Source organism: Antechinus flavipes, chromosome 4, assembly GCF_016432865.1.
Source record: "Antechinus flavipes isolate AdamAnt ecotype Samford, QLD, Australia chromosome 4, AdamAnt_v2, whole genome shotgun sequence".
NCBI lineage: Eukaryota > Metazoa > Chordata > Mammalia > Dasyuromorphia > Dasyuridae > Antechinus > Antechinus flavipes.
In genome coordinates this window covers 156,977,174-156,990,284 of record NC_067401.1, presented here as the reverse complement: position 1 = coordinate 156,990,284, position 13,111 = coordinate 156,977,174, and the positions used below count along the sequence as shown (strand labels likewise).

Here is a 13,111-nt window from a genome sequence, read left to right as displayed (position 1 = left end):
TAGCCTACTTGGTGAGATGGACCGATTTTGTATTAAAGGGGCTTGGTAACACACCTCCTTGCTTCCATTTCGCAACATCAATCTTAATTTCGTTTTTTCTCAGATATAAAACAATTATTCTATCTGAAAAAGAAAGAACTTATATGCAAGGTGAAAAACAAAGATATTAATTGCTCAACAGGTGCTTGCTTCAGGACTCTTACCGGCACTTGAATACTCAAACTGACTTTCTACAAAGAGTAAAGTGCCACTATCTCCTGCTTGCCCTTCGGGTGTCGTTGTTGAAAGCTTTTATGTTTCTTTAATTATGGCTCACTCTGGCCATCTGCTACAGATTGGCTTGATTGCCTACGTGAGGTTTTTGTAACTACACAAAGAACCTGGTGACTTCAGATACCCAGGTTCCTTAAAAGCGCGCTCCATTAACTTCTTCTCGGAACTACATTACCCACCTGCCCCTGCGTTCTTTGCAGGAAGGACGTCTGCGCACTAAGACACTCAGTTCCAAGTTTGGAGCTTTTAGCTGCCAGCCCTGGCCCATCATGTAGCTGCAGCACAGCCTTCCCTACCATTGCAATTGGAAAAAATCACTTTCCAATCTGTTTTGCAAGGTGTGCATTTCCACTTTGATTTCCTGAAAGATCATCTGCTGCATCGATCAAGAAAAACTTCACTTGCATGAAGACTGCGCGTCTGCAGCTTGAATCTTTATTGCAAAACTAGCTACAGAAGAGAGGCAAGGCAAAGTCTTTTGTGCTCCCCTCCCCCATCAAAGGAAAGGGGAAAATGTCTCAGTCAAAAGGTAAGAGCCTATTTGCATTGCTTGCAAAAATGCAAAAAGTCCTGCATGCATTTGCAAATGCATGGATGCATTTTTTGCCAAGCAATTGCATTTTAAAGTTTGAGGCTTTCCGAAGCTCTGTTGTATTTCCTGTTTAGTATGTGTCTTTTTTTTTTTTTTTTTTTTTTTTTTTTTTTTCAGACACAGAGAGTTCCTGTAAGGCAGGGCTTGCAGTTCAGCTGTGCGTTGATGTTATTTGCATTCTTCTGCTAGGATTACTGAGCTCTTTTTGCCTTTTGCATAGTCAGGACAGATAAAGCAGGTTGGAAGTGTCTAAATATGCAGTGCTTTTCTCTTTGGAAAATTCTGTAGAATGCATTCACATTGTGAATTGATTCAAGTACTAGAGGAGTGTAAACTTTTAGAGTCTGTTTCTCAAATGAAAGGCATAAGGAGTTAAATTGCTAGGAACTGAGTATATACCTATGTTTCCTTGGGAAAGAGTTTTTCTGGCATCAATGCTTAGCTAATTTTCTATTGATTTCCTGCTGAATGTTAAGGCAACTTTTGATTTTTGAAAGTAGGATTTGGATAACATCAGGTTACTAAAAGTATGCAAGAATTCCTGATTTTTAAAGATTTTGCACTCTAGCATGAGACTTTGTTGGTTGAATAGTCTTTAGAAGTTGAGCCCTAAAAAGTTAAAGCCTGAGGAGTCTGACCATTTGAGGTAACTTTTTATCTCAGAGTAGAAAGTTGAGGGGGAAAAGCAGTACTTTCAGGATGTTGCAAGAATGGGGAGCTATACTGTTTCATTAATAACTAAAATGAGATCTTTTAAGCATATGAAAATGGAATACACATATTTAGCCTTTAGATATGTTATTAGATGCAGAAGTTCAGAGTTTGTGCATTTAATACTTAGGGTTTTTTATTTCATACAGCTGTTGCACTTGTATTTTTGAGCCTTTAAATGGCATCTGGGGGGTATTAGAACAAATATCTGGCACACACATCAGAAGACCAAGGAGGTACTTATAAGTTGCCCTCAGGATTTTAAGTCTTTTTTCAAACAAATATTACTCAACCTCACAGAGAGCACATGCCTTATAACAAGGTAAGGAATAAGGAAGCGATAATTTAGGCATCTTGGCATCCTTACTGTCAGTGACTTATGGATACAGAATAAGTATTATTTGATGATAAAGAAAAATCAAGAATTTGGTGATCTCTTTCCTTAGGCTTAATATAGCAAAAGGTTACAAAATTGTTACAGAACAATCACATTCTTAACTTTTAAGTATCTAAAGGCATGCATTTAGAAGTAATAGTTGTAAGACAGAAAATTATTTATAAGGAGTAAAAGAGAGAAAAAAAAAAACCATGAAAAAAATGTTCCATTTGGAACTTAAGTAGTTATAGGATTAGATTTATTATTATACAGTGAAGTACATTGAAGTCAGAGGACCTGAGTTTGAAATCTAGTTCTGCCACCTGTGTGAATTTAGATAAATTAGTTAACCTATCTAAGTCTCAGTTTATTATTATTATTATTATTAAAGAAGGAATTGGATTAAATGACTTCTGAGATCTTTTCTAGTTCCAACTCTATGATCTAGTGAACAAGGACCAGGGCGTTAAAAAAATATAGGGAATTAGATTTTGTTTAAACACTTCAGGACACTTCTTAAGAATTTGAATTATCTAAAAATGGAAAAGTTGTAAGTTAGGTAGTGACATTTTGATCTCTGTGAATGTTCAAGTCTAGGAAAGATGGCTGCTTAATTGAGCAATGTCATGTGGCTCCACATCTAAAATACTAATCCCATTGTCATGATGGAGAAGGGAATTTTGGATCAAATGACCTCTAAGATCACCTTTCTTATATAAAAAAAGTTTGATTATGAACTAGAAAATCATCAATAAATACTAACATTTCCATATACAAAGACAGCCAAAAAATGGGAATGATATGTGAAATTGGAAGTGAAACCATTACATATAGATTATTTCTTTTTAAAAATTATCTTAAACTCTATGTGGTACTACCAAACATTGCTCTGCTTGTTTGTATCCCCATCCAAACTTCCTTCAACTTTCTCTGGTACTTTCATTAAATGTCTTACTGATACCCCTCCCTTCTTGCTTTTATAAGAAATACTTACACAAAATCACTTTTATTGTTGGTGGTGTTGTAATAGTACGTCTGAAAATAAATGTTTCATTCTGCATCTATGTTACGTGACCTTTCAGCCTAGGGTCATACCTCATCATTAGTCTTTGCTGTTGTGCAGTTTTATTGTTATATTTCCAAGTTCTTTTCCTTCATAATGTTGTAGGGTGTTGTATAAATAAATTGCCCTCCCATTTACACTCATTTCACTCTGCATCAGTTCATAAAGTCTTTCAAGGTTTTTCTGAATCTTAGATTTTTATCATTTCTTAAGGTGCAATGATATTATATTTACCATACTTTGTTTAACTGTTCCCCAGGTTATTGACATTCACTTTGTTTACAGTGTTTTGCAACAACAAAAACATGCTGCTGTAAATAATTTTGTAGATTGAGTCATTTCTTTCTTTCATTTCTTTGGAGTATATATCTAGTAGTAGTATTACTGATCAAAGAGTATGCATTGTTTAGTGACTAATGGAGCTATACGTCCAAATTGCTTCAGAGAAATTCTTAACTTGGTTTCTATAGATCCCTGAGAGATTCGTGAATAGATTTTGGAGATTTCATGAATTTGGATGGAAGAAAAAATTGCATCTTTATTTCCACTAACTTCTAACTAAAATATAGCACTTCTTTCATTATGAATGAAAATAACAAATCATAGTAGTATTAGGTTTCACCAGACTGCCAAAGAGGCCTATGGCACACAAAAAAAGTTAACAATCCTTATTTTAAGAATGGTTGAATTTGCTTCATAGCTCTACTGACAATATATGTGCCTGTCACAAATATGTAACAATATATGTGTGCATGTCACCTTTACCAATTTGATGTTCATTGGAAACTCAGAATCATTTTAATTTTCATTTAAAAATTTGGTTATTGAGATCTTGTGTTTCTTATATTGAGAATTGCCTGTTCATTCTTTGATCATTTATTTCTTCAGAGAAGGTTCATTCTCATATAGTTTCATTTATTTATAATTTTCTGGATATTGAACATTTATTAGAAATTTGCTGTGAAGTTTTCTCCTAGTTCACTGATTCCCTCCTAATTCTAATTGCATATGTTATTGCATAATGTATATGTTAAAATTTTTCAATTTTGTGGAATCACAATTGTTTATCTTCTCTCTTTTGCTTCTTGGATTTCCCCACTATCCATAGCTGTAAAGTTTCTTTCCTCTAATTTGTTTATAATATGACCTAGATATAAAAGGTCATATGACCATTTGGAGCTTATTATAGTATATGGTATAAGATGTTGATCTATACTTAATCTCTCCTACACTGCTTTCCAATTTTCCCATTAGTTTTTGTCAAATAATTAGCTTCTACCTCAGTAGTTTGTGTCTTTGGGCTTGCGGAACACTTTGATAACTGTGTTAAATTGCTTCTGCATTTTAGATCTAATTTGTTCAGTTTATCAACTTTTCTAATTTTTAACCAGTTTCCAAATAATCTTGAGAGTTACTGATATGTTTAGTGTGAAATTTGGTACTATTAGACTCTCTTTCTTCTCAAATTTTATTCATTATTTTCCTTCAGGTACTTGGTCTTTTGTTCCTCCAGATGGATTTTGTTATGTTTTGGATAGTTCTACAAAGTATTCCTTTGGTAGTGTGGGATAACATATCATTAATAAGTTATTTGAGACAATCTTGAGTGTTTTATTTTATATATATATATTTATTTATTTATTATATTAGCACATTCACAAACAACTAATTCCTTTCTAATTATTTATTTTCCTTTAAAGAATATTTTTTAATTGTATTCATTGTTCCTGTCTTTCTCTTGGATAAGAAGCTTTGGCCAGTGAATATGTCACTGGACATTGAATTAGGAGGATCTAGGTTCAAATTCCAAGTCAGTCACTTTCTAATGGTGTGATTCTTAGGCAAGCCACTTAACCTTTCTTTGAATCAGTTTTCTCTTTTGTAAGATATGGAGATTAGATTTGATAGTCTCCAAAGTCCTTTTCAGTTCTCCATGGGATAAATTCTCAGAATTTATGTGCACCCAGAGGCAAAAAGACTGGAGTTTAAGTCTAACCTTAGACTCTTACTAGTCATGTAACTCTGGGTAAGTCATTTAACCTCTGTATCCCTCGAGTTTTTCATATATAAAAATAGGAATAATAATAACACCCACTTCCCAGGGGTTTTGTGAGGATAAAATGAGAATGTTTTGTAAAGCACTTTGCAAACATAGTATAAATATTATTATTATTATGGTGGTTATTTTATGGATTTTTTTGTCTTGTTGCTTTTCTATAATTATTATTTGTATTGAAATGTGATAATTTGTTTTGGATTAAGTGATTCAACTTTCATTTAAGTTTGAATCCTTACTCAAAGGCCATGTATCAATTATACTTTTCATTGCATTATGATCAGAAAACACAGGTTTAATATTTTTGCTTTTCTTTACTTATTATGAACTTTTTTGTATTCCAATTTTTTTTGTATTACTGTTATACTTACCATTCTAAAATTATTAATAATAAACAATCAATACAATAGATTATCTTGTTTTACCTTTGATCTTACTGGAAAGCTCTCTGGTGTTTCTCAATTATCTTTGTTCTTTTTTAGATTGGTATTGTTTGTCACATTAAGGAAAAGTCCATTTATTCCTGTTTTCTTGTATTTTTTTTCATGAAAGCATGTATCAAAAGATGATTTTCTGCATTTATTATTCATATAATTTTTATTGTTTTTAATTTAATTTTTAATATTTATGGTTCCTCTAATATTGAACCAACTCTGAATTCCTTGCAGGAATCCAATCTGGTTGTCAATTGTTGTTTTTTAATATGATGTTGACACTACAGATATTTTATTTAATGTTTTTGCACTGATAGTCTTTAGAACTATAGCTTTATAATTTTCTTTCTCTGAATCATTTGTTCCTTATTTAAATATCAGGATCATTTGTTTTTCTTACAGGAGTTTAGCAGGATTCTATCTTTCCCTATTTTTGAAAATAATTTATTTAAATTTGCAAAGTAATTGTGTTCTATCGAATTGATGTAAATCCATCTGGTACTGGATTTTTGCTCTTTGGGATTTCAATTTCTTTTTCTGAGACTGGGTTATTTAAATCCCCCGTTTCTTTTTCTAATGATTTGGTTATGTTTTTAAATGTTCCATTTGCTTTTCTGATGATCTGAGTATTTTATATTTTTGTAAATATTCATCTGTTTTCATGTAAGTTTTTATATTTTTTTCCTGGCATTTTATAGACAAAATGGCTTTTAAATTTTCCTTTAGGGACAGCTAAAGTATATAGAGTGTATAGAGCACCATCCCTGAAATCAGGAGGATCTGAGTTCAATCTGATCTCAGAGACTTAACACTTAGCTTGTATGACCCTGAGCAAATCACTTAACCCCAATTGCCTCAGCAATTAAAAAAAAAAAAAAAATTCCTTATTTCCATTTTGATTTGGTTTATCTCTTTAATATTTGTAACATTTAATATTTAAGTTTAAATATTTAATATTAACATTTAATATCTTTTAATATTTGTTTGATTATTTAATAGTTTATTTCATTAGATTTTTAAGAGAGATTCAGCTCTTAGTTTTTTAAATCATTCCATTAGTTTTTATTTTCAATTTTATTTTTCTTGATTCAAAGAATTTCTATTTTGTCCCTACTTGAGGTTAATTTGTTGCTTTTCTAGTTGCTTTTTTTTGTTGTTGTTGTTAAAAAGAAAGTTATATATCTCATTCATAGTCCTGTTCTTTCTTTTGTTGATGAATGTATTTAGAGATATATAAATTTTCTTAAAGACTGTTTTGGTTACATCCCAGTGGTTTGGGTATAATGTCTACTTGTCTACTTGTTAACATTTTCTTTGATTACATTATCTGTTTTTATGATTTTTTTTTTTTTTTTGGATTAAGTGATTCAATTTTCATTTAAGTTTGAATCCTTACTAAAAGGCCTTGTATCAATTATACTTTTCATTGCATTATGATCAGAAAATACAGGTTTAATATTTTTGCTTTTCTTTTCTTGTTATGGACTTTTTTGTAGTCTAATACATGGTTAATTTCTATAAAGTCACCATGTATAGCTCAGGAATATGCATTTTTATTACTTTTTCCTGCTTAATAATCATCAAAGATTTTATATAACTTTTCTAAAGTTCTATTTGTCTTTAACTTCTTTCTTAATTTTTTTTGGGGGGAGTTCTTTAGGTTTGAAAGGAACACATTGGTGGTCCCCAATTATTATTGTATTTCTATCCATTTCTCACTGTTATTTGGTTAGCTCTTTCTTTAGATATTTCTGTAATGATGTACCCATTACATATACCCTTTAGTAAATATCAGCAATTTCTAAACATCATTGAGAGAAACCAAGATATCAGCATGTGTGCAAAAACAGCATAAAGACATTAACATTTCACATATTTTACATAATTAGCTAATTTAAGAGACATTAGTACAAGTTAAAGTGTTTCTTCTAACATAGAATCATCTAGTATATAAACCAACCAAAAATATTGATCATGTATTATATCATATCATGTCACATGTATATTTGATATTAGAAGTCTATATCAGCATCAAATGATAAATATTAAATACTAGTATATATGTGTGTGTATTTATATACACATAGATACACACATATAATCTTATAGTTTTTTTCAGTAAAAAACAATTCAAAAGTGACAATGAAGGTTACAGTGAAAAACTGAACAAAAAGTGGTAGTAAATTTGCATCTACTCTATCAATGAACTGTCTGCTTATAGGAATAGTCATCTCTGATTTTTCTGGTCACTAGACCCACAGTTTTGATATTTCTGTTAATGTTAAGTCATTTCAACTCTTCATGACCCTTTTGAGGGTTTTCTTGGCAAAGATACTCAAGTGGTTTGCTATTTTCTTCTCAACTCATTTTGCAGATGAGAAAACTGAGGCAAACAGTGTTGAGTGACTTGCTCAGGGTCATCAGCCAGATTTGAACTCAGGAAAAAGAGACTTTCTGACTCCAGAACCCAGAGCTCTATCCGCCATGCTACTTAGCTGCTCTCTGATGCTTCTGCAATAATCTTTTTAGTTTATGGATAGTACTTGTGGTTCCTAGTTCTTAATTGGTAAATAGCTGTTTTCTTATAGAGTCTATTCCCTAGAACTCTTGATATCTGGAGTGTTAGATAAAAGAAAATGGAGTTCTTTCAGGTTTTAGTCTTCCCTCTTTGCTAAAATTCTCATTCTAGGCAGTTTCTTCATGTAGTGTCTGCTTTACTTCTAGCAACATTATTCTCAGTAATTTTCTCAGCTGACTTAGAAACAAACTGTTCTTCAACATTCTTGAGTTACTTCTTCAATGTAACAGTTTCTTCTTGAGTACCTTTTAATAGTTCTTTTGTGTCAAGCAAATTGTTACATTTCCTTTAAAGGTAGACTTTTGTTTTATATCACTCTAATTTCAGTGAAGGTATTACATATTTAAGCATTTCTATCTGGTTATCCGTTCTCTTCTCCCTCCAGTATTCTAAGAATACCAAGGTTTCTAATTCTTGAAAACAAACATGGGCTTAGTACTATTGCCCATACAATATATTTCAGAACATGGCTTCTTGGGCATTAGGTTCTGAACCTGCTCTCAAGCACACTTGAAATATTTCTGATCGTTTAGTAGTGCTTTTGTGATTATATCTTGACAGTAGTGTTTCTGTATTAAATTGTTGTTTTAATTTATAATGAGGCTATTTTTAAAAAAATTAACGTAGGGATTTAGGATATCCTTGATTCTTGTTCTTATCTCCATTTCTAGAAGCTTCTTCTTAGGAATTCAATTTCTTACAGCCATTTGAATTTTTTTTCCAGTCCCAATAAAAGTTCTGTCCATCTGATTATAACAGAAAATATTCTTACCACTTCACTTGAATTATGTTGGTAGGGATCTTATACCAGAGGGTCATGTTTGCTAGTCCTTTGACCCTTGCCTAGACTATGTGGAATGGTCTTTTCTGCAATTCTCTTATCAGGTTTTCTATAGATTCTTTTCTGTGAGTCTGAGAAATCAGAGGTTGTCTCTTGATTGGTTCCTGTGGTTCTCTCATGGGAAGATGACCTGGATATAGTCTGAGTTGAGTTTTTCCAAATTAAATGATATCTTGCAACTTATATGACACTCAGTTTGGTATATTATTTCTGGCAAATGATCAAAATTTGGTAGCTTTGTTCATAATTAAGACCAGTGAGATATGCCTTCAGCTCTTAAGGATATACCATACCCTTGCACACTGGCTCCAACATGAAGCCTCTACTTCCTCAGATTTTATTACATCTTTTTCTGTCAATCTCTATAGTTGAGTGCTTATCCAAGTCACAAATGTAGAGTGCCTTTTTCTTTTCAATAATGAATGAACTTAGTATATTCTTGCCATAGTATCCAATCATCACCAAATTGTTTTGCTAATCTCTAATCTCTGCATGAATCCTTGCTATATGAATTTATGTTTTTGTAGTTTTCAGACTCTATAATTCCCTAAACTGTACCTTTAAGACTTTTTTCCAGTTACTTGTTAATTCTGCAGTGTTTTGGTAATGTTTCAGGTAACCTATGTTTCTTCCAAAGAGGGACGAGTCCTTCTTTGAGGAAAATCTTAACTTAGTTTTGTGATTCCTAGATGAAACAATATATAACATTATGATATGACATTCCTGAAGTGAGGAGGCTTAGCAGCAGTAGTTGTTTTTATAATTCATGTGACTTTTCCTTCCCAATCAGCCCTAATAGTCTCTAGATATCGAGTATCCCTCATTGGTTATGATGTAATTTGGTACCCATTTATCACTCCTTGGAGATTTTACCAAACTTTCTCACTTGATTTTAATCCCTTTGAAAGGCCTTCTCTAGTGTGGACACAGATAAAAAAATGGAGTGGAGAAAACTATCTCTTTCTCCCTTAAAGGATAAAAATGGGAACCTATATCTGGAGGAGACAGGTGGCCTGCGAAATTGGTGTCAGTGTCTCCCTGATCTCTTACCACTGTGTGAAAGGCTGAGAAAAGAACCTTATGTATCTTCAAAAAACTATCCTCCACTCCATTTTGGCTTTAGGGAAAACAGCAGAAATTTAACTATAAGCAGTCACTAGAGAGTTAACCCTTTATACTATCCTCTCATCATCTGTGAGAAGCCTGGTAATTGAATTCCAAGTACATAATGAAATTCTTTTATTACTAAAAATTTTAGAAGGGTTGGTATTCTCAGGTAACTTATGGTAAATTAACAAGGGTTTTTTCTGTCTTCCAATATTGCTTTGTGAGGATTTTCTATCTCCCTAAAACCCAAATAGCATCTTGCAAAAACACTCAGAATATCCTTTTCTCTTCAGTCATATGGCATTCCTTTAACTAGGAATTCTATGTATGGCTCTATCAGCTTCACTAGGAACCAGTACTCCAGAAGTATAATTTCCCTTGGTTCATTTGTAATGATGAATATACTACAACTGATATTAATGCCTAAGTATTCAGACAAAAGTTAAATAAAAATAAATGGCCTGGCATTAAATTTAGAGATTCATTGGAACACTGTCTAATTACATTCTATACATATATATGTAGAATTTAATTTTTCAGATATTCTTCATATATATTTTATTCATTGGATCCCTGTAAAAACTGAACATTCAAGAATAAGTATACTAGCTAATCATATCAATAAATCACAGTAAAGTGTGAAAGGTACCCAGATATATCCTAGATTACTTATCATAGTATCAGGTCCCAGCAATGACAGATAACTTCTTTTTACTTGTCTATTTTGTAGTCTCTTTAAGTTTAAGTAGAGCCTCACACAATAAGTGTTTTGACTTTCCAAAAAAAATTTTTTTTTAAGTATTTTGGTTATGACCAATGTCATCACTAAATTAATTTCAAATCTTTAAAATGTCAGCAGTTGATTCCCCTTTACTTGTTTGGAAACTTAGTATTAGTCTATTCATTGCCTCTCAAGATATTAAATAAAAGCTGTTTTCTAAAATCTTCATAAAAAAAATTGAAAACAGCTTATTCAGAAAAGATCTCTTGGGGCAACTAGATGGCACAATGGATAGATCACTGGTTCTGAAGTCAGGAAGATCTTAGTTCAAATCTCAGACACTTAATACTTCTTACCTATGTGACCCTGGGTAAGTCACTTAACCCCAATTACCTAAGCAAAAAACACACCAAAAAACCCAAACCCAGAAAAGATCTCTTAATTCCTTTCTTCTTTATGTCCTTTTCAACATATCTTAAACTAACATTTAAAACTATCATTTCCTATAGTTTCTCAAGTAGATTTAAAAAAAATCAACACATAGACTATATCAAACTTTATGTATGTGAGTTTGATCTTCCTTTTTATGATTCAGATAATGATGAATGAAGTGAGATGCCTACCTTCCTCCTTCGCCTTTTTTGGATGTTTGTATAATATTGCCATTTGTATAAAATGCTAAATTATTTTTTATTTTTCCTTATTTTTTTCTCTAGTGTATTCCTTTTCCCCTTCCTTTCCTGTTCTTTCTTAAATACCAGCAAAAACAGAATTAAATCACATTCAGATCCTATGCTTATTTTATTTAATTCCATTTGTGTTATCTCTTCTCCCTATATTAGGAAATAAAACTTTTACATTATTACAAAGGTATCTTTTTTAGGTTTCTCTTGACTTCTGTGTTTATATTTCAAAATTTTTGCTCAGCTTTGGTCTTTTTATTATGAATGCTCAAAAGTCTTCTATTTTATTGAAATTCAGTTTTCCCATCTAGAAGATGACACTTACTTTTTTTGCCTAGTTCTGTTTGCTATGTAGTCTGATCATATTACTGCTGCTGATTTGAATGGTATTGGGCCCTGAACTCTGCTTTAGTTCCCTGTTTCTGTATCAGTCTCCTGTAGGTTCTAGCCTTAGCTATTTTCTTTCCTCTTTCTTTTTAAGGACTTTGGTTCGATTATTTGCTATGCCCCTAAGAGGTCCAAATGGGCCTCTGTTGTTCTTAAGTCTCTTTCCCAGTCCTCTGTGTCTTGGGGTCTGGACATTAGGTTGCCTTTGTCCCTGTCTTTGGCTTCCAGTACTCTGAGAAGTTACACAGCAGGGCCCTTTCTCCATGGTAGGTCTCTGTGGGAACTGGTTCTGACCTCAATTTGTGTTAGACAGACTAAGACTGAGATCTGGCCTCAGGCACCTGGCAGTGACTTGCATACTTGTTAAGAGCTGGGCCAGAAGCCAACAGAGGTGATAAGGGGAGCCCCACCAGGTAAGTTAGTAAGTGCTCCCACCGATAAACTTAGGTTAAAGTAATTCCCATTAGTTTCTCTGATAGAGTTTTTTTCTGTCTTCATGGCTTCTAGGTTTACTTCTACTCACATTTACTTCTCCAGTGATGTATCCTATTTTGCTCTGCCTTTTTTCAAAGCATATATATATATATATATATATATATATATATATACATATATATATATATATATATATTTTGTGGAGTTCTTGACCTGATGGCTGAGCTGATATCTGTATTTTTTTTTCTTATATTTATTTTTTTTCTGGGATCCTTTTTAGGTATTCATTAGGATTGTTTGCAGGAGAGGTTTATTTCTCCATGATTTTTTTCTGTCACTATCTTAATGAGAAAAATATAAGTTCATTTCTAACTTTTATAAATTTGGAATGCCATGAAGATTTTTTAAGGGGGAGACCTTACAATTAGTGAAGACTAGAGCAATCAAACCTGAGTGAGAGATGCATTGATAGTTTCCTTGATTATTCATTATAGTATAATAAAAAGAAAAGTCTCTTGCTCTTTCTATTATTCCATTATGGTCTCAATCTTATTGGCTTATCTTGCATTTCACTTTCTCCTACTTCCTGACTCTGTGTGTTCCCCAAAGAGTTGTTATGGGTTTTCTCCTATCTGTCTATACTTTCTTGGTGACTTTAGCAGTTTACTTTGTTTTATCACCTTTATGCAAGGACTCTCTGTCTCCGCCTCCCTCTTTATCTTTGCCTCTGCCTTTTTTTCAGCAACCTTCTACTAGACATTTAACAAATAGATATTTCATATACATTAAAAACTCAAAATGCCCTAAATGAAATTAATTCTCTGTCTCCCTTCCTCTTCTCAAACCCACTTCTT

The 13,111-nt window shown here is 32.4% G+C and overlaps 1 protein-coding gene across 1 annotated transcript in view; it reads left to right on the top strand.

The window, feature by feature from the left end:
* The first annotated feature begins 522 nt into the window (after window positions 1-522).
* The window catches only part of MAP2K6 (mitogen-activated protein kinase kinase 6), a 126,359-nt gene continuing 113,770 nt past the window's right edge, over window positions 523-13,111 (top strand). Inside the window, exon 1 of the mRNA XM_051995220.1 lies at window positions 523-802. Within this exon, the coding sequence (XP_051851180.1) occupies window positions 787-802 (16 nt within the window). The 5' untranslated portion in view covers window positions 523-786. The remainder of the gene's footprint in view (window positions 803-13,111) is intronic.